Source organism: Antennarius striatus, chromosome 18 (assembly GCF_040054535.1).
Source record: "Antennarius striatus isolate MH-2024 chromosome 18, ASM4005453v1, whole genome shotgun sequence".
NCBI classification, from domain to species: Eukaryota; Metazoa; Chordata; class Actinopteri; order Lophiiformes; family Antennariidae; genus Antennarius; species Antennarius striatus.
Window position 1 is genome coordinate 900,001 of NC_090793.1, and position 26,257 is coordinate 926,257.

Genomic DNA, 26,257 nt, shown 5'->3' on the forward strand with positions numbered 1-26,257 from the left:
GTGTGTGTGTGTGTGTGTGTGTGTGTGCTTCTGTTTAAACTTCTTTTTTCATTTTCAATCAGAAACATTTACATTTTTATTGATGAATAATCAGCTGATTAATATAAATAGACCTATAAGGAATGGGCGGGGTCGTGATGTCATCACTGATGAGGTCATGACCCCGCCCCCGCGTGTCTGAAGTGTGTTGTTGGTAGTTGATTTAATTCTGTCACTGATTGTCAGCTGTTTACATGAAGTCACCCCCCCCCCAACACACACACACACACACACACACACACACACACACACACACACACACACAAACACACACACACACACACACACACACACACACTTGGGCGAGGTCATATGAGTTGAACTCACCCCCCCACTCCCGCTTGTTGCCTCCACCTGAAGCTGCTCTGTGATTGGCTGGTTCTAGAAGTGCTGCAGACAGTTCAGATTCATGACTAATAATCCACCCCCACACGACCCCCCCATCCCGGCCCCCCACCACACAGAAACCAGACCTGCAGCTCATGTTAGGCTGCTCTTCAATCAAGGGGGCATTTTAATTACCCATCATCCCCCTGTCTCTGGACGTGTAAATACCTCTACCCCCAAGTTCCCCTTCGCTAATTACCCCCCCCTAATCCCCCCCCCGTATGGATTCCCTGTGGGCAGATCGAACTCTAATTAAGATTGTTAATGAAGATTTAATTTTCTGCATCAAATGAGTCAGGGAACACCCCGAGTCGCGCGCCGGGTGACGGCGATGGGGGCGGGGAGGTGGGGTCAGAGGTCACCGCCAACAGTTAGGAACAGGAAGTCACGCTGAAGCGTGTGAAGTTCAACTCGTGTGCTTACACACACACACACACACACACACACACACACACACACACACACACACACACACACACACACACACATCCCATGATGCAACACTGCTGCACACAGATCACACACGTACCTCCACTGCTCCTCTTCTGAGGGGGGGCCGACCCGATCAGGTGCCGTCTCCCCCTCATTAATTATGCATGCAGTAATCATCGGCGGGGGGCGTGTCCTCTCTGATGCTGCATTGCGGTGCTGATGCTGGAGGCGGAGCCAGACACACATCCAGGTCGTCATAAAACACACAAGTACATCGTGTTGCTCACTAGTTGGTGTGTTAGCATCGCCGTGGGGGCGGGGGCAGAGGGATGGGGGTGGGTGGGGGTGGAGCAGCGGGGGTGGGGGGGGGCTTGAATCTCATTATTCTGGGAGTGCAGACACCCAGGAGACAACGCTCCGCAGGATCGGCTCTAACCCAATCAGCATCCGGCTTTCATGTAATGCAACAGACTCGCATATTAACTGCTAATATGTCCCCCCTCCCCACCCCGTGTCACCCCCTGCGCGCCCCCCCCATTCCACTCGAGGCGGGTATTATCATTGTAATCAAGCAGACACCCAGCTAACGCGATCATTCTCTAAACCATCATGTAGGAATAATCCCCTCCTTCATATTTGATTATTGTAATAAATCTTTTTAACCAGCGCTGCTATCACACGGCGGCGGCGCCGCGGCGGTGTGTCCCCCTCCCCATCCGTCATCCACCCAGGAAGGGGGGGGGGGCACTATTTGTTCAAAATGTTCCTCCTCTCGCCGTCTGGAAATGTGATTGCTCTGCAGAACTCACTTCCTGTCCTCCATTACTGACCCCCCCCCCCTCACCTATCTACCCCCCACCCCCAAATCCGGATGGATCAGACCCGGCGAGGTGTTCTTTCATCCCCGTAATCAAACTCACACTCGCCGCCGTCTGAGGCTGGGAAATTTCAAGGGGCCAATTTGACAAGACACAACCACCTACTCAGAACACACACACACACACACACACACACACACACACACACACACACACACATTCGTATGCACTGCACGACACATCCTTGTCTCCACCTCTGTCGCACTCGCACGCCAAACGGAACGCCCCCCCGGTCTGATTACCTGGACGCCCCCCGGCGGCGCAGGAACACGTCTGACTCGCGTCTCTGAAAGAAGTTTCTTTTTTATTCAAATTTACAAAAAAGAAAAAGTACAACAGAAATAAATACACTTTTTTTGTTCGTTTCGTGAGTCGATCGACGTCGTGCAGAGGCCGTGGATCCCCGATGGGGTGGGGTGGGGCAGAACCGGTGTGGGGGGGGGGGGAGGGGGGTCCACCTGACCTTAAACGCCTCGCGCCAAAGCTAGCTTAGAAAGCGAGGTCTTAAAACAGCTGACTCATCTCATCACGCTTCTGATTGGACCAATTTGGGAGGCGGGGTAATCAGCTTGGTGGAGTGGTTTAGTCAGAGCCCCCCCAAATAAGACAAATCAGTCCAATCTTTGATTTTAACCGATCGGGCGGAACGCGGAACCCGACCAATCAGCAGGCGCCGTGCACCTGCAGCCAATCAAGACGTGGGAGCCGACCGTGTAATTAGAACGACGAGCGCGCTAACGGACGGCTGCGCCACGCTAATCGCCTCCGCGGGGGATCTGGTGGGGTATTTAATTCTTTTGCGGAGATTCCGTTAACTCATTGGCTGCCGGCATTTCCAATCCCATGATGCTTTGCATGAACGCTGAACGATTTTGTTGCATCGTTAGCTGCCGCGACTTTCTCCGAATCGCCGTCCTCTGTTACGTAACTGGATCAGTTACACGTCATTCATTTTCCGCATCGCTTTTGAGCTACCGCGGGTAACAGGGGTTGCCGGAGCCTATCCCAGCGCACTTACGAAGCCTGATTTTCCCTGATAAGCTCCGCCCCCACCCCAGCCCTCCCCATTGAGAAACGTAATTGAACGTCTATAAACGCCGATGGAGGTCAGTGAGTTAAATTCACGTTTGACGATTTGCAGATGACACCCTATTATCAATCCCGACTATGAACAGGTGAGTTTATAACTAGTGAAGACTCGACAAATAATTCTTTAAAAGAGCGGGAGGTGCCCCCCCCGAGTCTGGTCATAAAGCTTTATGAAATCATTACAGTTGGCTTCATGCATTATGGATGTCGTTTCCACGGCGATACCCAACGCTGTCATGAAATCAGTTTTTTAGTGCGCGGAGCGACGGCGGGTCGGCGCCAATCCCAGATGACGAACTGGCAAAGCGGCGGCGCTCTACCTACGATCTCCAGCAATCCTTAAATCCCGCCGAGCTCTTTTGGCGGTTTTATAACTGTGAAAGTGAAATTATCGTCACGCCGTTAACCCATCAGCGTCACGTCGCCCGGATGATTCTTTCTGAGCGTTTCAGAGGAAAAGGAAGGAGGAGCATAAAAATATAAATGGATCTATGCATCAAACTACAGTTTATTCAAGGGTAGCTGCTAGCTGGTGCGTCACCGCGGCGGATGGGGGATGCTAACCCAGCACCGCCACGATTAGCTTCAAGATGTTGAGAATTCATTTGGACTCAGGTGTCCCCCAGGGTTCTGTACCCGCTCCACTCTCCTTCTGGTTTCGTGCAGTGTTTTGTACATCGGTCCTGATACCGCCCACGCTGAAGGTAAAGGGTGTGGCCTGTCTCCTGATTGGTTCCATGAGGAGCGGCAAACCTTGACAACAAGTTCATGGTGGACTAAACTGGTGGACGCCAGTAAACAGTGAACCTGTGATTAATGGTGACACAGCAAAGACACCCACAACCAGGTTTGAGGTCAAATCCCAAATCTGGACTCAACAAATTCAATCAATGTGTTTGAATTAATAAGGACTGGATGCAAAATGCGATACAGTAACCCCTCGTTTATTTACGCTTCAAGATGCACCGCTTCACTACATCATTTATTTTTAGTAGGTAGTCACGTGATACCGTACGCGCATTCTATTGGCTGACAGCATCCGGAGGTGTGCTATGTTCCGTCAGTCTTGGACTTCCATGAGACACTAAAGTGCTTTAAACAGTCCATCAGAGTGTTTTAAAGGTAACACAGATAGAAGGTGGTTTATAATGTCAATATGGGGGGGGGGTTCAGAAATGTTTAAATTACCGTATATAATAAGATGAATAGTCTGTCGCTATATCGCGGGATTTCATTTTTTGAAAGTCGCGAGTGTAACGAGGGATTACTGTATTGTAATTCTACGGTTCCATTGTACCCCAGTCCATGTCTTTCAGGTGGTCCACAAATTCAAACTTCCCAACAGAACAATCCAGATTTTTTCTCCTCACTCCGTTGCATTTTCGTAAAATTGGTTCCTCGCTGGGACAGGCGAGATCTGAGGCTAGCCGTAGAGAATACTTCGCCTCTTGAACCCAATCCTTGGGTCGTCCGTCCACGGGAATCGAACCCAAACCTGCTTGTTTACGACACAAAATGTGGATTTAATGGTGTGTCAGTCCAGAAGGAAGCAGCTCGATGAGTCCGTTTCTATTCTAGGGTTACGTACAGACAGTCCCGACAGATTTCCGCGTGGACAAGAAAGTTCTGCTATCTTTTTTTTTTTTTTTGTGAGTCGTTTTCATCGTATATTCTGTCCTTTAGCAAGGATATTCAGTGGTATTTACAGGAGACACATTTACATACAGTCAAACCATGTGACGACGTTCTTCATCTATCACTGAACATCACATCGTACAAAAGTGCGTTAGCGGAGAACTGACTGTTGTTCCCCGCTTTAATTTAATTACACATCGATGGAAGTCTTCGTTTGGCCGGCGTGAACGTTTAAAGTGGAATTGATTGCCTTTTTTTTTTTTTTTTAAAGTTCATGCATACTTTGTCCTCCAGACTCGTCCAGTCGAAGGGAATAAAAAAATAGGACCAAAAAAACCAAAAAAACCCCTAACCGTTTAGGAGATCGATGGAGTCGCCGGCGCTCGGCACGGGAGAGAAACTTGTGAATGATTTTCGCTTTTTGGAATCCGGCGTCTTACAATCAAAGCCTGGTGGTGTTCATCGCTTCCTTTGTGTGTGTGTGTGTGTGTGTGTGTGTGTGTGAATTCTTGTAAACACTCGACTACAAAAGAGGCCGGGGGGGAAGGAGGTGTGTGTGTGTGTGTGTGTGTGTGTGTGTGTGTGTGTGGGAAAGGGGGGGGATCGCATCCTTCAATCGTTTTAATTTTTCACGATGTCTGTTTTTTGGTGTGGGCTGAGAGGATTTAAATGATTCATCATTTTCATTTGGAATGAAGTAGTGAGCTGAATAATTCACTTTTCTTGCCGCTGCGGCTGGAATACAAAGCAAAAAGATTCTGTACAATCACTCCATGTACACCCGTCCCCATCCCGTCGGCGTCGGATCCAAATACCCCTCCCCTGTGTGTGTTACCCCACTTCTGAAACTCTCCGGTTAAACGTTGGCTTTTTATTTCGCTGTCCTGAAAAAGGAAAAGCAAGGTTCCACCTTTGCGTCGCTCGTCCGTTCCTGCCTTTAAATCGTCCGACGACACACTTCCTGTTCCTCATTCCGTTGGTGGGCGTTGATTTAAATCCAGGCGGGGGTATTTGGGGTAGTTTCTCTTTGTCCGGAGCGTTTTGGGAACGGTTGGCGCCCGGAGCCCGAGCAGAGTTGTCATCGTCTCTATCTGTGCTCGACCGCATCAGCGTCTCGACGCTTATTGCTTTAAATTACATCAATCACTTTCTCGCCTGCCCCCCCATCCTCCGCCCTCCCCCAGGCTCGTTTTTCTCTGTCTCCTTTTATTACTCTGCCTCTTCATCTTCCTCTCCTTTAACTTCTCTCTGCATTATTCCAGCTCTGGTTGCCTTTTCATCATCCTCTTTATTCCCTTCTTACCCCTTTGCCCCCCCCATTTGTCTCGTTTCCACCCTTCCTCAGTGTTTCCCCTCCTCTCCATCCTGCCCTCCTCCCTCCATTATCCCATCTTTGTTTTCCATCTCGTCTTCCCCCTTTTCCTTGTCTTCCTTCTCTTTCTCCCGGTCCTTGAAAAGTTGGGCTAGTTTCTGGAAGCGGGGGCCCCACTCATCCAGTCCCGCCCCCCACACCTCCTTCTCGGCCTCCTTGTCTCCTTCACTCTCCAGGGAGCTGAGGGACCCCGCCCGGGACCCAGACCCCTCCAGGCCGTAAACCTGCACCGAGTCGTACGGCGGCTGCGACGGGTCGAAGGTGACCTGGGCGAGACGAAGACGGAGGAACTCCCCCACCCTCAGGGCCAAGGAGGGGCCCCCAGGCCCTGAAGCCACTCTGGCCGCCTCCATTCCTGGAACCCAGCCTGCCCCGAAGCCCATCCCTCCCCCATAGGGGCCCCGAGGTTGCCCCGGGAAGGGAAAGATCTGAGGGGTCATATCCCGCCTACCCAAAACGTAACCCCCCAGCCCCACCCGGTCGCGCCAGTCCCCCATAAAGCCAGGTGCTTCTGGGTAGACAGATGGTAGACCCCCACCCTCCCTGTCCCTGGCCACCACAAAATTGCTCCCCATCTCCAGTCCGCCTCTTCCCAAGGTGCCAGGGTAGTCCCTCTGTCCAGACCCCTCCCCCTGCAGGACGGCGGGGTAGCTTTGCCCATTATGAGGTTGTCCATCGGTGGAGCTGCCCCCACTCCCACCTCCGCTCCCCCCTCCTGCTGCCGTTCCTCCCCCACTGGAGTCGGATTCCGTCTGGATAGAGTTTGTGCGTTTCGGGGACGTGCCGGCGCGGGATGCCCTGCGTCCCGCCAGGGGGAGGGTCGCCGAGTCGCACACCCAACCTCCAGCGCCGTGGCTCGGACCCATCATGGAGCCGGACCGGGTCATGACCAGGTTGTGCTCCCTGGGGAGGGTCTCCGACTGCACCTGAAGGGGACGTAGGCGAGCACGAGTGGTTTCAGTTTGGGGCTGGGGTATAGGGGGGGGGCGGTTGGGTTGGGAGAGGGTAAAAAAAAAAAAGAAATGGGATGAAGGAGCGGAAGAGAAGCAGAAAGATGGGGGGAGTGACAACGGAGGAGAAGCAGGAGATGGCGACGATAAGAAGACAGGAAGAGATGCGAGAAGTCAAAGATATTAGTTGAGACTAAAATGAGCTAACACTGCACTGTGAGCGGGAGATGGAGGGGGTGATCAGGAGATAAAACATTTGAAAATTACATAAAGGAAGGTCGAGAACGTCTCGTTACGACCTAATAAATAAAACACAACATAGAAAAGATGAACAGCAGGATATAAAAATACGCTGACTCGTCTGAATCGTCATTGGTGTTGGGGGATTTCCTGCCACCACGAAGTCGTCCGCGAGGTCGATCTAGTCGTCGATTGCCTATTTCATTTAATTATCTTTAACTTTTTCATCGATCAATTGTTAATTAAGTTCTTCTCTATCCATCCATCCATCATCCATCCATCCATCCATCCATCCATCCATCCATCCATCCTTACCCAGTCCATTTCCTGGCTGTGGGCGGTCTTGTCCACGTTGCTCCCCTCGGTACAGTTGCTAGGCATTCCCGTCCCGCCTCCCCTCTCCTGGCTGTCATTGGTCCTCGGCGTCCCTCCGTCCGACGCGCTCTGGGCCGCGGTTCCGTCTCGGCTCCCCATCCGGCTCCGGTCGGTGGGAGAGACGTAGACTACCCCGGACTCCATCTGCCCCGCCATGGCCCCCTGGTTCTGGATCACCAAGGAATGGTCCGGCTGGCCTCCGGGGAAGCGGCACCCCAGTTCGGCCAGCCCCGGTTCGAACGCCCCCCCCGGGGTCCGGCGGAGAACCGGTAGGGTGTGGCTGCTGTAGCAGAGGCGCCCGTAGAGGGGGCCCCCCGGTCCCGTGTAGGTGTGGTCCACGCCCGGATTCTGAGCCCAGCTGTAAGTGCGAGCTTTCTCTTGGCCTCGATGGGCGTAACGTCTGGAAGACGTGAGGAGAATCGAAATTAGTCGCGCCTGGTCGTACCGAAAACAGGAAATAAAGACGCTTGGTGATCCGCGGACGGAATTGATGATGCTGAAACGAGACGGACGCAATTTTGTCCAGTTTGAAGACAGGAAAACAAACGGCTCTGAAGCTCAACTTCTGTTGGGGATTTCTCGTTTCCAAGACCAAATCTGAGATCAGTCACACGGCATCATTGGTACCACGATCACAGTCTTACGAACCTCCGGAACCACGACGACAAACTCCAGTTATGACAAAGACTTCCCCATGAAACGGCGTTGACGAAAGCGCGACTTCACAAAGGTAGTGTTCGTTGCGCAAAAGTTGCAGCAGATCGCCGACGTTCGCCCTTCGTTAATCGCGAGGGGCGATTCTCGATCAACTAAATGCAATCTTTCTGCTCGATTACGGCCTCCGCACGAAGACGTCGCAGCTTATTATTAGTCCAAAAGCGATTATGATACTTGACGGGAGCATCAGGGAGGGCTGGAGCGACCGTCGAATAAACGAGCGTTAAGAGAACGAGCCTAACGGAGGGTTCTCCGAGGACGGCGAGGCTTGATTACCTTCTGTCCCACAAATCTGATTGATGGATCGTTATGACCCGGGAGTTGCGGTTTGATCATTTACTTAAGTCGATCAATTAAGTGCTTGGCGGAGGCGAAGCTTTTACTTTGACGGGGTAATTTGGTTCTCTTCCTGACTTCAATTTGGGAACGTAATCAGGTGCCAGGTTTCCTGTGATTAAAGGAACGCTCCCCGACTCACATGTTCCTGCTGTCCAGCGTGCGGTAGCCTCGCGAGTGTGAGCTGTGGGGGGCGCTCTGGAGCGCGGCGATGTCGAAGGCCGCGGTGTCCGCCTCGCCGCCGCCCTCGTCGTCGTAGGTGATGATGTTCTCGCGGACGTCGTCCTCCTCCAGGGGCGACAGCGAGTCGCGCTTCTGCCGGCGCAGAGACAACGACAGGGCGCTCACCGCTGCAAGGGGGCGGGGTCAGGAGAGTGGTGAACAAGGAGGAAGGGAGGGGGCGGGGTCACAGGGGAAATAAAGGGAAGGAGGAAGAGAGAGCGGGGGAGACAAAGAGGTTAGACCAAACAAAGACGGGGGGTGCCTCGGGTCGAGGCTCATCCATCATATCAGCGGGTCGCCAGACGCCGCCGCGGAGCTGATGGCGAGCGCTGGCCAGGAAAACGGACGCTCTGCTCTCCCGTGACATCATCACTCTTTATGCCCGGTCCCAAAGAGACGCGTGTGATCATCAGCAAAGAACCAGAACCAGAACCAGCCGGATCGCACCTGAGGAGACGGGTTCGGTCACCTGGTCCGAGTGAACAAAGACACGCCCCCCCAAAAAATGATTTTTAATGACGTACAGTCGGTCCCTCGTTCACCGCCAGTTATGATGTAAAAATAACCCGATTTAGCTGAACAATTACTATTATTACAACTTTTTTTTTTTTTTAAGGCTGTCAAACCCCTTATGAGACACTTTTCTCTTGTTTAAACTCTTAGTTTAAACCTTAGTATTAAAATCAGTCCATTATTATTTTTATTATATTATTATTATTATTATTACTATTATTATTACTACTACTACTAGTACTATTATTATTAGTATTATAATTACTATTACTATCATTATTATCACTAATATTATTATTATTATTACTATTATAAATATTATTATTACTACGACTATTATTATTAATTTGTGTGGATAATGTTGCTATGTAGCATCATGTTCTTGTAACTGCATTCACTGATCCACAAAGCTAAAGCTAACGCTAAAGCTAAAGCAGACTCCTGACGATGGTCTAATTGTCGTTCCATCCCTGTTGAAACGTATTTTTGTTGTCATTTTCCTCCTTCTTTACGTCACAAACTGAAGATTCATTGATTCCGTAACGTCGCCCTACAGCCGCGTAACTTCCGTTAGCCTGTACAGAAGTTCAACTTTGCTTGCGAAGGTTAGCGTCTTCCTGCGCCTTTTGGGTGCTACCGCAGGTGCCTTTAAGGTGCAGAACGTTTTGTCGACATTGTGGTTTGTTGGGGAGAAAACAAAATCCATTTTTTTCACAAACTGCTTTGGGTTTTTGTCAGCGTTCAGGACGGCGCCGGTTCCTTTCATCCACCATTCATACCATCGCTCTGCAGAACCGGACCGGCTCCACACGCCTCCTCCTACCGGCGGCACGCTTCCTGTCCTTATCGCTCAGCAAATCCTCAACGCCAGATCTAATCACCGTGTTTTTCCCAGGAGTCTTTTGTGCCGTCTGACTGGTCCTTGACGCCCAGCGAGAAGGAGCAGCAGAAATAAACCGACTTCAAACCGACGGCGTGTTCGTGCACCGGCTGTCAGTCGGATGCAGAGCGGATGCGTTCAGAGAGCGGCGACTAAACTTTGAAAACGGTTGCAGAGACCGAGGAAAAGGTTGGGAAGTGCTGAGCTAGCATCAAAACGACCGTCTGGAGGCGTCCGCGGATTAGCAGCCGTACCGAATAAACTTTCTCTTCAGTATGATTGGACAGCCATCATTTAGGGGAGGAGTTATGTCACCAGAGCCTCTCCATGGGTGTAGCATCGCTGGTTAGCAAGTAAACCAATAAGTCTTAACGCTGTGGGAGGATTTCTATGGAACTAGTGGAAGGAATGGACAGCTTTAATCCACGTGTGTCAAAGTCAAGGCCCAGGGGCCAAATGTGGCCCTCCACATCATTTTAGGTGGCCCGCGAGAGAATAAAAGGTCAGAGTGTCTAAATATAAATAGGTCAAAAGTGTGTTTTGACCAAAACTACATTTCCCACAATGCAGTAATTCAGCCCATTTTAACTCTGACAAAAATGTTTTAAACAGAGTTAACGTCCTAACTTGTGTCTGATGTTATTTTTCTTTATTCATCGACAGTTTGATCCTCGATTGATGGAGTTTTAACCTGACAAATCAAAAGGATTTGTGTTACAACAGAGAAAAAAGAAAATATATTTTTTCTGTGTAACTCTAATGTTTGTAACCTGAATAAGTATTATAGTTATTTATCATGAAGGAGTAGTTACATTTAGTTACGTTTATTAGTTACATGAAGGAGTAGTTACATTTAGTTACATTTAGTTACATTTATTAGTTACATCTGGCCCTTTGAGGACAGCCGTGATGCTGACGACGATGAGTTGATACCCCAGTTGCTTTAATCCTTCCTAACGTTTCCGGGGATCATTTTCAAGGCGTGACAAACTTGTTTCGTGAGGTTTGCGTTAAGAAAAGACACCAAATGTCTCCGACTTCTCGATAACCAGATGGGTCAAAGCTCCTGTCAGGACATCGGGCGTTACGAGGACGACCCCGCCGTACCGTTCAGGATTAGCTCGGAGGACACGCTGCTCGGGTTGACGCCCTTAGCACTTAGAGAACTAAACTTCAAACTCCACCATGCGCCGGCGTGCGTGATCACCTTCACGCCATGTCGGATTTGGTTCCTGATTGAACCGGCCCCTTCCAGAATGATAATGCCCCCATCAGCGAGGCGTGAGTAGTGATCCAACAGGCTGAACAGAAATGACAATGATGCTGGCCGAGCGCCAGAGCCTCCTCATCACCTCCACATTATCCCGCCGAGCGTTTGAGCTCCTGCAAAGGTGGTAGAGACGTTTTATTAGGGCCGCTATCAAACAAGCGAAGGGCCCACATAATCACTTAGGATTGTTATTCCAGCCGTCATTAGCGCTGACCTTGCCGGAGGAGATAACCGCACCAAAATTGCGCGGTAAAGCAAAAACCGCTACCGAGCGGCGGCGACTAAGAGAAACATTTACGCCACTGCTTCTGTTATTTTCATATGCAGATTAATCACCCAGGGACGGAGCGGAGGGTAAACAGCCCCAAACACTATTTACTCCTCTTTTTTTATTAGCAGATTAGCATTAGCGCAAAACTTGATGACATAAAGTCGGTATAAATCACAGTCTGGCAGGGTATTTAAAGGGGCAATAAATGATCATCATCACCTCCATTATTTCTTATAAGTGTGAAGTATTTACCCAGTAGCGTGGCGACACAAGCCAGGATGGCCAGCAGGGCGGCGGTGCTGAGCCCAGGCGACGGCAGCGAGGACTGCTGGGGGAGACAGACGGCTTCTCTCTCCCAGTCCCACCCCCCTTCCGTTTCCTTATCCTTCTCCCCGGCGCGGGCGCCCCCCCTCAGGCAGGGGCAGACGGACACGGTGACCGTCCCGCTGCTGGTGAGGCCCGACGTCCCGTCCCGCAGCAAAACGGGGACGTAGAGGGTCAGGGTGGACCCGGTGGAGCGGGACCCCGGGCGAAGTGGGGACGTCAGCACCAGACTGGCCGTGGGACCTGGGAAGGAGGGGGGGGGGACATCAGTGGTTTTTAGTTTGCGTCCCTCTTCTGGGGGGGTGATCGGATGACGAAACAATCAGGAAATGATCCCCCCACTTGTTTTTGCAAACACTTCAATCAGACGGCGGCGATTGATTGAGACAATAAAAAACCGCTTCCTGCGTCAGTAACACTTCATTCCACTTCCTTTAATTTGAGAAACTTTTTTCTTTTTCTTCTGCTGCCGAGTTTCACATCATAAAAATAACGATTCTAATTTGGGCAAACTCGTCTTCCTCTTCCTCTTCCTCTTCTGTGGATGTAAACACATCGCCATGACAACCACCTGCCTGGGAGCGTCCGGCGTCGACACGGGGCGTCTATTTTCAAAATATGACGACCAACCAATGAGAAAACAGGATGAAATAATCTAGTAATTTTAAAATTATTTTGATAATTCAATGTAAAGAAAAGCCGCAAAAACGAGGTCACTGATTAAAAGTCACATCAACACGGAGCGGAAATGTTTCATCATCGGGAAACGCGATCCGACGGAACCTCGTGTTTGATCCCGATCACAGATCCGACTCGTTAAATTATTTACCAAAGCACCTCCGCGTCCTGTATTCCTCTCTTTATTGTCGGACGACGCATCAAAGACGCGTTTTGATTGGATGGATAATCCCAATCTCGAGGTTAGCTCCACCAGGTTCTGCTAATTTTGGGGCGACGATCACACGTTAGCCCCGCCCCCCTCCAGGAAGGAAATAAATGATGTAAGAATGTGAGGATTTACGAAAACGTGCACAAATCTGCACTTTTATCGGAACGATTGATGGGATAAAAGATAAAAAGCGTCGCGTTTGCTGCCAAACCCACAGAGTTACGACCAGACGCGCCGGCGCCGCTTTAACGGCTTTTATTTTACAAACTCTTTTGGTTTTATTGTTTGAAACTTTATGTTTGGGTCAAAGTCACCGCCTTAAAACAAAACCTTCTGTTTTCTGACGGGTTTTGATGAAGGGATCATTTCACCGCCAGCCTCAGGGGGCGGAGCCACAGTGACGCGGCGCCGCCTCCACAAACGGCGCAGGTGAAGGAGGGTTGCTGCTGATTTCATCAGAGACGCTCCGTAAATCAACCACAGGAGCTTCCACACAGAAACATGTTTTATTCAGAGCGTTTTCAGGCCTGGGGGAGGAAAACGTGGCGTTTTACTGTGAAACGCCGACAACAAACAACAACAAACACCCCAAAAACAAAGATTCTGACTTCATGTGTAAACAACAGCAAACAACACCAGAGTTGTGATTAAAGTTCACACAGGAGTCGTTTAACGTGATGGAAGAGTCAGGAGTTAACGTCAGCTAGAGGTGGGGCTCGCTCAGGTTACCATGACGACTAATAATAATGATACTACTGTTACTACTGCTACTACTATAATAATACTACTGCTGCTACTAATAACCATAATACTGTTACTACTATAGCAATACTAATGCTACTAATAATGATGATAATATTGTTAATACTACTATACGAACAATAATAGTAATAATAATAATAATAAAAATACTGCTACTATACGAATACTACTGATACTAATAATAATGATACTACTGTTACTACTATGCTACTGCTACTATACTAATATTAAAATAATAATGATAATACTGCTACATTCCTAATAATACTACTGTTACTGCTACTACATTGTTATTAATAATAATAACAATATTAATAATACAGTTACTACTACTACTGCTACTATACTAAGACTAATAATGATAAAACTACTGCTGCTATATATTATTATTATTATTATTATTATTAATGATTTTAAAAACAGTTACTGCTACTATTACTACATAACTATAGTACTAATATAGTGCTATAGTACTAATATTACTGCTACCACTACTACTACTACTATATTACTAATAATAGTAATGATAATGGTACTGTTACTATTATTACTAATACTACAGTTACTGCTTCTACTACTAATGCTTTTATCACAAAAATTAATACTATTACTATGACTAATAATACTACACTTCTACAACTAATATTACTACTACTACTATTACTACTATCTATCTTCTAATACTATACTACTATTACTATTAATATTATGGTACTGCTACATTTACTAATTCTATACCACTACTGCTGTGCATGAGGTACTCTAAAAATAAAAATACTTGTAACAGTACCCAGAATGCACCACAAGCAAAAAAAAAACTAAGTAGATTAAGTGAATTAAATGAAGCTTTGATTTCTTCACTTGAAACTGTGTGTGTGTGTGTGTGTGTGTGTGTGTGTGTGTGTGTGTGTGTGTGTGTGTGTGTGTGTGTGTGTGTGTGTGTGTGTTTAGTGTATATGGGAAGGCAAACAAGAGGGATAAATAAGGAGGGGGAGGACGAGAAAACAAAACAACTGGGCCACAGGAGTTGGAGACGGATGGAGAGACGACGGCAGGAAGACGGGAGAGAAAGGAGGGATTAAGAGCCTCAGAAACTTGGAAAAGAATCGGTGTGTGTCCCGCAGGAAGGGAACAAAGGGAATTAAGAGATGTAGGGAGAGAAAGAAGACGGAGCGCCTACCGCCGCTGTCCCTCACGCTGAAGTTGAGGGCGGCGCCGGATTCCGGCGGGATGCTAAAGTAGACGGCGCTGTCGTTCCCGCCCTCATCTCGATCAATCGCCCGCAACACCTGCACCACCTGCAACACAGAGATAGAGCCGCGTGTGTGTGTGTGTGTGTGTGTGTGTGTGTGTGTGTGTGTGTGTGTGTGTGTGTGTGTGGAGGGAACGCAGAAGAAAGAAGACAGAAATAAGGTAATGAGAGAAACATTTACAAGGAGAGCGCTTTTAGCTACAAACCGTTAGCCGATGTCAGCAGGAATCACAACAAGCCCAGCAATTAATATAGACACACACACACACACACACACACACACACACACACACACACAGACACACACACACACACACACACACACACACACCCACACACACACACACACACACACACACACACACACACACTGCTTTCCATTCAGCGTCTGCACAAGACCTCAGCGGCTATTGTGCGAAATTAATCTCAGAAAAAAATCTCCTGCAGCCGGGGCTGATGGGTAATTTCATTTTAATGAAAAACTCCGGTCGGCGTTACGCGAGGCATCCTGTAAGAGGCGCGTTCCTGCGCTGGTCGTGGGCCCGAAGCCCCTCCCCCTGGCTCCGCCCCCTGGGCCTCGGGGTGCACTCCTTATATGGAGTGGCACCGTGTCAGCCGTTTGCGTGTGGATATTCACACGGAAACGGGTCGTACGAAGCATCACAAACACCTACATCACACGCAAACAGCAAATCAACGCCGTCGCCATGGAATCACAGATTTCGTGGCGAAACAACAAAGACGCACGTGGCGCCACGGAAACAACAGATGGGACGAGATACCGGGAAACGAAGTGGAAGACTGGAGACGGACGAGAAGGACCGGGGACAAGCAGGAAGCAGGAAGCAGGAAACCGCGGCGGCGGCGGCGGCGGGTAGACGGTCTGGGAAGAGACTCGTGTTCAATTAAAATCTGAATCTCTGCAGCGCCATGACGACGGGCCATGAAGGGTTCACCTGATCGTTGGTTAACGGGCAAACGGGGGCCGCCATGATGTCATCGTTCTACCCGTAGATCGCCAACCGGAGTCAAGGCATGATGGGAAAACTCTTGTTTTCAACAGCAGTATTCCTGAGAGTAGACGTTTCTGGATGGTGACAAGTTTATCCCTTATCCTAGGAGGAACCAGAACCAGCACCAGAGCCAGGACCAGAGCCAGGACCAGGACCAGAGCCAGGACCAGGACCAGAGCCAGGACCAGGACCAGAACCCGCACCAGCACCAGGACCAGGGCCAGGACCAGGACCAGGACCAGAGCCAGGACCAGAACCAGGACCAGGACCAGGACCAGAACCAGAACCAGAACCAGGACCAGGATCAGGATCAGGACCAGAACCAGAACCAGGACCAGAGCCAGAACCAGAACCAGAACCACAACCAGGATCAGGACCAGAACCAGGACCAGAGCCAGGACCAGGACCAGAACCAGAACCAGAACCAGAACCACAACTAGGACCAGAACCAGAACCAGGACCAGGATCAGGACCAGAACCAGAACCAGAACCAGGACCAGAGCCAGAACCAGGTACAGAACCAGAACCAGAACCAGAACCAGAACCAGAACCAGAGCCACAGCCGTGTACAGAACCAGAACCAGGACCAGAGCCAGGACCAGAGCCAGGACCAGTTACAGAACCAGAACAAGAACCAGAAACAGAGCCAGGACCAGACCCAGCACCAATGCCAGAGCCAGGACCAGGACCAGAATCAGAGCCAAAACCAGAACCAGGAGCGGAACCAGAACCAGGAACTGGATAAGGACCAGAGACAGGACCAGGACCAGGACCAGAACCAAGACCAGAGCCAGAGCCAGAACCAGGTACAGAACCAGAACCAGAACCAGAGCCACAGCCATGTACAGAACCAGAACCAGAACCAGAACCAGAACCAGGACCAGGAACAGGACCAGGGCCAGGGCCAGGACCAGAACCAAGACCAGAGACAGGACCAGGATCAGGACCAGCAACAGAACCAGAACCAGAGCCAGAACCAGAGACTGGACCAAGACCGGGACTGGGACCAGAATAACCAGAACCAGAACCAGGACACCAATGCTGCTAGCTCAGGCTAACAGGGTTCATCCACAGGGGGACATGAACGTGTGGTAGGATGTCCAAAGGTCTTCCTCTTCATGGGGACAGCCATGGGGGTTCGTCCTCTGGGGACCAGATCCCATGATAGAATCGTGCCCGTCTCCAATCTGAAAACACCTTCCCTAGAAATGACGGCGTGAATGACGGCGTGTTCCCACCGCCTCCGCTCTGGATCTGGGTGTGAATACTTTTCCTTCATGAGAACCTCGTGAAACTTCGTGTATCTTCCTGTCAAATTGCGATCTCTTGAACGTAACCGGAACACGAACTCCAAACCGACAAAAGTTGCTTCCAAGAACTTCTTTCTGAGGTAGACGGAAACAAAAGCCGGAGTCGCGACAATAGCCTCACGTCAAATGATGCTTAACATGTTTCTGCAACAGGAAAAGGAACTAATGACTCCCGACATTCTCCCGGGGATTGTCCCATTGTCGCGCGAACAATAACGTTCTGAAGGATGTAATTAAAAATCTTTATTTAAAAAATGGAGGCTTTAAATTGCAGGAATCCACGGCGAACGCGTACTGACCTGCCCGGGGGAGGCGGAGTCACACAAGGCTGTCGTGTACTTCCTGTCCAGTTCGGGAGCGTTGTCATTCAGGTCCAAGGTCTCTACGGCGACCACAACTCTGGACACCTGGCTGGGATTGTCTGAAAGAGCCAATCAGAAACGGGCACGTCACAACAAAGGCGCACACAGGTGCACGTTTTCACGAAATTAAGACCATTTAATTCCCCCTTGGAGGCAAAATCAAGCTTTCACGCCGTTGTCCAAGAAGATTGGCGCTCAATTGGCGAGATTGGCTTTTATTGGTTTGAGCTACAGCTGGAACTCGACCGACGCTGCGATTTTTCCCGCATCAAACTGTTCGCTCTCATCCAAGGCGTTTGTAAGGAAGAGCTGGCGCAGAGGAGGGATGCAGAAAGCATTCGATCTGGATGCAGTTGCACGACGGCAGTTTTAAAGGGATTGGCAGAGGGTGAACACTCGGTCGTACGCACTCCCAACACCGCGTCCTCACATCCGCCATTGGAAAAGGCACGCGGAACATTCACCATTATACTCCAGCATCGCACACATCTACGCTCATTTGTCTGAGCAGGCAACCCTGCAACACACTCCAAATGAAGACACACACACACACACACACACACACACAACCTGGAGCGTTGTCACGGATGACAGCCACTGGTTCCCATTGCTGAAAAGTTGAAAATGAGCTCTTGCTGGAGCGCCACTGGGTGAGCCGGTCTGCCAGCGGCGATGGCAGCGCCGCGACGGTGCTTCATGTCAACACTGCCTCCAACGGTCTATTTATTAGATGGGGCTCATTATCGACGACAGGCACTCACTGAGGCGCCTTGGCGGCCCCAACAACCGCGCTGCAACCCGGAGCGGAATGGAAGTAGAGATTAACATCGTCCGGAGCAGGACTTGGCAGGGAAAACAACTTCATGTCCTCGAACGCGCCGGCAGCTGGACAGCATCCCACGATGATGCCTTCAGTCCTACCACCGGCCGGAGGCAGACGGGGAAATTAATACCCTGCAGAATTAAAGTTTACGAATTACCTAGAACCGGAATTTATCAAGGGCGTGGTCCTTGTTTAAACGTGATGGACTTGGGTAATTGTCCATTGGAGACTTCGCCGCCAGTCGTTCTTCCTTTGTCTTTGTTCGTTTTGACGTTTCGCTCGGGGTCCCGGAGGGGCCCCCAGTGACAGATGGGGGCAGCAGAGCATATGGCGGCAGAATATTTTTACATCTATCTCTGTAAATTAAAGTTTATTTTGGCCCACGCTGAATCAGGAGGGTTGTTGTTTTACTTTGCTTCTGTCAGTTCGACTCCGGATGAGGAGGAAGAGGAGGAAGAGGAGAGACGGCGTGACGTCACGTCTCGTTCAAGACGGAAATAGAGGCAGAAGAATATTTCCTTTTCTGATATTTACGGCACAAACAAGACGATAATTTGTCTCTGTGTTCCTCCTGTGGTGTTACTTTAGATAATAAGTTCTCCTACGTGGTTGTGATACTCCTTCAAGCACAACCACTCAATACGTGTTTATTGATCCACGGCTGGAAATAGTTCCCCACAAACGCACCAGGTGTAACATCTGATATTAAACAACACCGTCCCTAAAGAAAACGCCCAAAATGGACCAAATCCGTCAGACTGTCTGACAAAAATGATAAAAATGGCAATGAATCTTCATCTGAGAGGTGCCATGACCGACTATCCCCAACCCTGAAGGTGCAACTGAACCGTTCCCCAATGAAGCTCACGGCCAATGAGTAACACCTGGATAATCAGTACCGGTCCGTGGCGCAGTCGGTACCGGTCTGTACATCAGTTGGTCTGTGACGTTGAACCGGTCTGCCGTTTTAATCCAAACCACGTTTCCGGTTTGGTTCTTTGTATGTCTTTTCCATCTGCGTCATGACTAGAACTCTTCGGCTCTAATTTAAAGCACCTGACAAAGTCTATAACAAAGTTTCTGGGAGCGTTTGTGTAAAGCATCTTTAAGCTTCTGAGAAATTGACAGAACACCTTCGCCTCGATGGCGTTAAAAGCCGGAGAACGTCTGGAAAACAATTAAACGGACTTTGTGTTTCCTTTCACCTGAATCTTTGTTCGTTCCCTTGACTGATATCGAGTACCTCTGCTCGGAAACGGTGTTTACCGTCTTCTTGAAGTCGCCGTGCTTCTGTTCAGCAACGGTTGCCTTCGATTTGTTGCTTGACTTCTTTGAAATGGAATCCTTACGAGAGCAGATCTACTGCGGCGTCAGATAACTCACTCACACACGATTGGGCAATTGATTCTCAGGCTCGCCGTATCAAACTATTTGTGGCGTTGCTCTCATGGCTTGATGAATCAAGCGCTAAGCCGCTTAGCGAAGTGCAGCACAGTTACAGTCTCGACTTCCCTAAACCTCTTACGCCCCGGTGCCCATCAGGTGCAGGGGGAGAAACGCCAGGTTAATTAAGGGTTTTAGTGGGAAACATGCAAGATAATCCGACAGACAAGCCTTAATGATGTGTCGCTATTAAGAGGTGTGAGCGGGGAGCGTCCTCTCTGACCTCTCTGGGTGGCGATGACGGTGATATTGTGCCAGTGTTCCCGTTCCCGGTCCAGCTCCAAGGCGGTGGTGATGAGGCCGGTGTCTGGGGTGATACGGAAAAGAGCCTCCGGGTCCGACTGAGGATCAATGGAGAACCTGAAAAAAGAGGAAATCAGGTTGGAGGGGAAAGATAGGATGAAGTAGCGCAAAGAAAGAGTCGAGGGAAGGAGCAGCGAGGAGGAAGTTGACAGGGCAAATGTGTGCTGGAGCGATAAGGAAGTCTGCATTCAAATGGCCAAAGAATTAATTTAGAGAGATTATCGCCACTGATAGGACTTCTTTTGAAGTGTCACAGATTATCTGAATATCTCCATGAATGCACCAACATCAATCCTCCCCTCACGCTAGCTCTTAGCTCTTTGGGCGGCGCTAATTGGGACACGGATTTATGGAAGAATCGCTCGGTTTCCTCCTCGGAATACGAGTGGGAAAATACTGAAGGGACATGAAGGCAACGTCGTTTGCTCTTTCCCAGGAGTTAGTTGAGAAGCTACCCTCGCTTCTGGAGATACTCGCAGTCAATGCGTCCCAAGACTACCTGCAAAAAATTCTGCGATATGGCGACAAACTATTTATTATATACGGTAATTTGCGATATATACGGCAATTTACGAGACCCACGGAGTGCAGCGCACATCTGAATGGTGTCAGCCAAGAGCAAGTGTGAGTACGTAAGGGATTACGGTGCTTTCCGAACTCTCCTACCTGATGTTGTTGGTCAGTCCGGTGTCGGGGTCCACGGCGCTGACCCTGCCCACAGTGCAGGCCGGCGGGCAGTTCTCCGACACGTCCATGTGGTAGCGGGCTCTGGAGAACCGCGGGGGCTCGTCGGCATCCAGCACCGCCACCCGGATGGAGGCCCGGTCCTTGAAGGGGCCTCGACGCAAGAAACGAGGATCCACGATGGGGTTGAGGACCTCCACGGAGAAGGAGTAGGAGCTCCGGCTCTCGTAGTCCACCGCCTGAGGGAGGGGGGACAACGGGTTGGCGGTGATCACATGATCATAGGTATCGATATGACGAGCGGCGACAGCTTTTAATAGCAACTTATTATGCAAATGTGACGCGAGCATCAGATCAAATGAAATGTTTTGTGCTTTCATTTTGGTCCAATTTTCCACCCTAATTCCACACGCGTGACGCGTAAATTACATATCAAACGCGGAGCGATAGCAAATAATGAATTATTCCAACTGATAACGACTCCCGGGCGCCGCGGAACGGTCTCATCCGCGAGCAGCTGGGAGTAAATAACGCCGCGGTTAGCTTACGTGTTGTGATGTGGGTTCGTGGAGTGCGGCACTTTGAAGGCGGTGGTGGGCGGATGCTTCGACGGCGCGTTTGGTGTGAAGCAGGAAAAGACGTTTTTGAGTTCCCGATGAGATTCCCGACCTGAAAGGATGCGCCGGCGTTCCCAGACGTTTGAATGGCACGTCGAGCTTTTTTTTTTTTTGTCGCGCGAAGACTAGAGGATGCGACGCCGTACAGATGTCGAATGCTGTTGACGTGTTTGTAGGAGTAAAATTAGCGCTGCCATCTACATACTCCAAGGGGGGGCTTTGGGGTATTTGAGGTATCTGCATTGAAGAGTGTGACTAGCTTAGCGTCGTAGCGTTGGCAACACACTCATCGCCGTATCGGCGGATACCTGGCAGGTTCTGCGCGATTTAGAGTCGGTTTCCAAGGAGACTTCGACAGTTTGTCGCCGTGTAGTCACAACTTCGACAGTTAATTGTAAGTAAAAACGGGGTTTTGCAAAGACAAAATACTTCCCGCGTTTTTCAAGATTCCATCGGAAAACCTGAAGCAGATTTAATCGGGATAGGCCGCGGCTACATTCGTTAGCGACAACTGTCCGTCTCTGATTGGACGCCACGCTCCCGCCGGCACATCGTCTCTGAAGCCAGGAGACGAGTCTATGATTGGGTGTGCCAAGATGATTGTTAGCGAGGGCAGAGGCACCGTAAAAACACGCAAACACGCACACGCTAACACCGTTCCCTAAAGCATCCGTTTCAGAATACCTGTTTTCAGGTGTGTGTGTGTGTGTGTGTGTGTGTGTGTGTGTGTGTGTGTGTGTGTGTATCCTCAGATCCTCTCAGTGTGTGTCCGTGTGCACATGAAATGCTGCGCTGTGATTGGCAGACGGCAGCGTGTTGGACGGGGGATGGAAACGCTCCCAGACGAGGAAAACAGCGTCCGCCGGTATATCGACATCCCCTCCCTCCTTTCTGATCTCGCTCTTCATTTCTCGTCCCTCTCTCTGCGCCGTGAACCAGAACAAACCGCAGAACAGGAAATCAGCAGTTTTTAGGCATGGGGGGGGCGCTGGGGGGGCAGATTGATTAAAAATTACGCAGGGAAAAGGGCAAATTGAACGACTCTAAAATGTCGGCAATTTGGAGAAGAACTCCAGGAAAAATAAATAAACAGGAGGCAGTGTGTGTGTGTGTGTGTGTGTGTGTGTGTGTGTGTGTGTGTGTGTGTGTGTGTGTGTGTGTGTGTGTGTGTGTGTGTGTGTGTGTGTGTGTGTGTGTGTGTGTGTTTGTGTGTGTGTGTGTGTGTGTGTGTGTGTGTGTGTGTGTGTAGGTAGAAGGGATGGAGACAGACAATTCGTCTGAGGAGGAGCGCTGTCACTTACAACCAGAGCACACACTCATCATCCTCTTCCTCCTCCTCCTCATCCTCGCTCACTCCAGCTTCATTTGACTCCGCCCCCTGACTCCTCCTCCATCCGTTTCCACGGCTGCAGTGGCTGAATTAGATTAGCTTAGTTCAGCTCGTCTGGAGTACAGGTAACAGGTGGATTCAGCCCTGTCCTCTGATTGGCTGGCTTCCACGTCATGTGACCTCATAGACCGAAAGACTCCATCACCGAAACCGATCCATCAACCGGGACGCAAACCGAGTCTCAAACCCGGGTCGGGTGTGAGCCCATTGGACCGCCGATCGTACGAGTCACGCGACGGGAGGCGGAGCATCCGACGACGGGCTTCACTCCCGATCCTGATTGGCTGTCAGATCCGTGACACTCCGAGAAAAACAGGTCGTAATCAGAAACACAATCAGCGCTTTAATTAAGGCTGAAAATGAGTTGCAAATGAGCTGCTGACACACACACACACACACACACACACACACACACACACACACACACACACACACACACACACACACACACACACACACACACACACACACACACAGGTTAGCTAATTTCAATGGGACATTATGCAGAGAAATTAGATTAGAGTTCTGTGGTGGGACAGCAGAAGGTTACAGCTGTGTGTGTGTGTGTGTGTGTGTGTGTGTGTGTGTGTGTGTGTGTGTGTGTGTGTGTGTGTGTGTGTGTGTGTGTGTGTGTGTGTGTGTGTGTGTGTGTGATAGATGGGATACATTCTTGATTCTGTTCATCTGAATCCAGATCGTACATCACATTACTTCGGACCCCCCCTCCCCCCCCATGAGGAGATTAGCACAATCTCTCTTTCGCGTGAGAAAACAAACACCGATAATCCCGACCGCTGCTGGCGCATGACCGGGGATTAGCCCGCCGTTTTAAGTGAGAGCATATGGAAATAAAAACGCCGAACCAACGCCAGAGCCCCCCCCCCCCACACCACCACCACCCCCCAGGGAAGAGGAGTGGAATGAACAGGAGGCTGAAAACACACCTCAGAGGGAAACCTCCAGGACGGAATAAATGATGTCGCGACACGCCTGATGATCCGACACGTTAAAGACACGTGTAATGAGGTGTGTGTGTGTGTGTGTGTGTGTGTGTGTGTGTGTGTGTGTGTGTGTGTGTGTGTGTGTGTGTGTGTGTGTGTGTGTGTGTGTGTGTGTGTCTGCTCTAAACATTTGGACGTGTGCGTGGGACGATGAGACGAGCGAGGAGGGAGAACGCAGACAGAAAGCAGCCCATGATGATGATGATGATGATGATGGAGGGGTGAGGGAGGGGAGGAGCGATGGGGGTGGGGGTGTAGATAGAGCATTGCTGGGGGGTCTCTGAGGGTCTGGCGGTAAATAAGCGCTGATAAGCAGACAGCTTGACTTGCAGGCTGTTAATGACCCAGCTTCCACAGCGTATCCCCGCCTCACCCCCCGCCTCACCCCCCGCCTCCCTCGCCCCCCCCCATCTCACAGGCGCCTCCATCCACGCCTCCCCTGTCGTCACGCGTCTGATTCCTCCTCCATTCTGTCAGCATCTTCCCTCCGTCCCGTGTCCTTCCTTTAGTCTTAATGTGGCGTTAACCTCACGGCCCCTCCCACCTCCAACCGAATCATCCCCTCGCCGCCGCGAACCCCCCCCCCCCGTTTCGTCTTCTCAATCTCATTTTCTTGACATATTTTGGACGATATTTTGGTTCATCTCCAAACGACTCCACCTGAGACAGGTAGACGGCTGAGTTTTTGCGATGGGAGCGTCTGATTGGCTGCCGAGTCGTGAGTCCCTCCCTGTCAGGAACGTTCCGCTCGCTGTTCCTCCTCTTGGATGTTTGAGCTTAATTGTGCAGAATGATGCATGTGCAGATTCTGACACCACCAGGCTGCTTCCGCTTTCATGTGCCGGTGGGGGGGGGGGGAAGAAAGTCTCTCGTCTCGCTTAAAATGTTTGTATTCCTGCAGGATTTCAGTCGCAGCGTCGTCCCGGTCCGACATGAGAAGAACCTCCAGCGCTCCGACGACGGGACGGAACGTTTGAAGGAACAATAGATGTCGGTTCTGAAGCGTCTTAATGAAGTCATTTGTGATGCGAACAGAACCGGTTCGCGCCTGCGTTTGTACGATTCAACGGAATCTGAACAGCTCATCGGGAATTCTGATCGAAAACAAAACATTTGTGAAAACAAGAACGGGAAATAATGAATTTGTTCAAACGTAAACGCGAAGGAAAATTGGATCTGATGCCACTTCCTGTGAAAGCATCCGTTTCCTGTTGGAATATGAGCGGCGGTTTCAGCACCGGTAACGTGGGTGATTGGGGTCATACCGGTTTAACATAACACAAACAGACGAGGGGAGGAGCTAAGGTGCTACAATTATTAGCTATAAAGCTGAACATCATCTGCGTAACGGCAACGAGGATGGTTTTGGCTCCAGATCAGATCAGTAGTGGGTTCAGAACAGAGCCCTGAGGGACGCCACTCGTACCGATTGACATTATTCTCAATCTCCGAGGAACCCTTCAAGTACAGATTTGGTTCTTTTTGTTCCCAAAAGCGTGGAAAACAACATAAAAATGGAAAAAGTGAAAACAAAATAAACGGAATCTGGTGACTTGAGAAGAAGAAGTTTGAAAATGGGACCAAAACAAATCTCGATCAAAGTCCGCTCCAGCTCTAGAACGTATTCGTCTGCGTGTCGTCAATCAGATGTGAACTAAAGTACAGCGGTACCTGTACTCATGAAATTAATTGGTTCCGGAATAGAAAGAAAAACAAAGAATAAAGAATAAAAATGAAGGTCATTAACCTTTTAACTGCTGCCCTCATTGTTTTTTGCCCTCTTTGGTTCATGCCCTCTTGCCCCCCCATGAACAACAGAGTGAATTCCAGTCCTCCTTCTGAACTTCTCCAACCACCCACGCAACGCCTTAAACTCCTTAAACTCCCTTTAGTTTTAATAACGTGGTGATTGTAGATGCATTACGGCCATATTCTTTGGAGAGATCAACCAAACGCGTCCCTTTTTCACGATTTTCTATCATCTCTTGATTTGTTTGTACGGACAAAAAAACTCTTTTCTTCGTCTTTTCTTTTCCTCTCTTCTCCGTCACTTTCTTGGGGTCCATAGTGAATACTCTAAAAGTTAATATATTTATGTAAAACTATCAGAACACCTCACGGGTCGAGGGCTGAATGACGATGACGCTGCATAGACACCTATCTAGCTCCACACAGAGGTCCCTCTTAGCCAGTGGGACGCCAGGATGCTAGGTAATAGCCAATGGCAGAGCAGCTATGAGAATGTTGCGTTCAGGAACCTGTGGGAGCTGAGAGTATCAGCCCATACTGTATTTTTACCCTTCGTAACTCGAAATTTCTTTCGTAACTACAGGCGTTCGTCTCACTGGACTTCCACTCTTCCGTTGCCTGGAGCTCATTGGTCGTCTAGTGACGACAAAAAGGTTAAAAAGAGAGAAACAGAATTCTTATCGTCCTTCTGGACGAGCGAATCCTTTCCAGGACGGCCTGAAACGATCT

General features: G+C 49.8%; 1 protein-coding gene across 1 annotated transcript in view; it reads right to left on the bottom strand.

Annotated features, from left to right (window-relative positions):
• Positions 1–2,180: 2,180 nt before the first annotated feature.
• Positions 2,181–26,257, bottom strand: part of LOC137612372 (cadherin-24) — a 55,625-nt gene continuing 31,548 nt past the window's right edge. Inside the window, exons 6-13 of the mRNA XM_068340866.1 lie at positions 20,754–21,010; positions 20,008–20,144; positions 17,456–17,577; positions 14,762–14,879; positions 11,859–12,173; positions 8,593–8,800; positions 7,338–7,797; positions 2,181–6,758 (exon numbers count right to left, since the gene is read on the bottom strand). Of these exons, the coding sequence (XP_068196967.1) occupies positions 5,802–6,758; positions 7,338–7,797; positions 8,593–8,800; positions 11,859–12,173; positions 14,762–14,879; positions 17,456–17,577; positions 20,008–20,144; positions 20,754–21,010 (2,574 nt within the window). The 3' untranslated portion in view covers positions 2,181–5,801. The remainder of the gene's footprint in view (positions 6,759–7,337; positions 7,798–8,592; positions 8,801–11,858; positions 12,174–14,761; positions 14,880–17,455; positions 17,578–20,007; positions 20,145–20,753; positions 21,011–26,257) is intronic.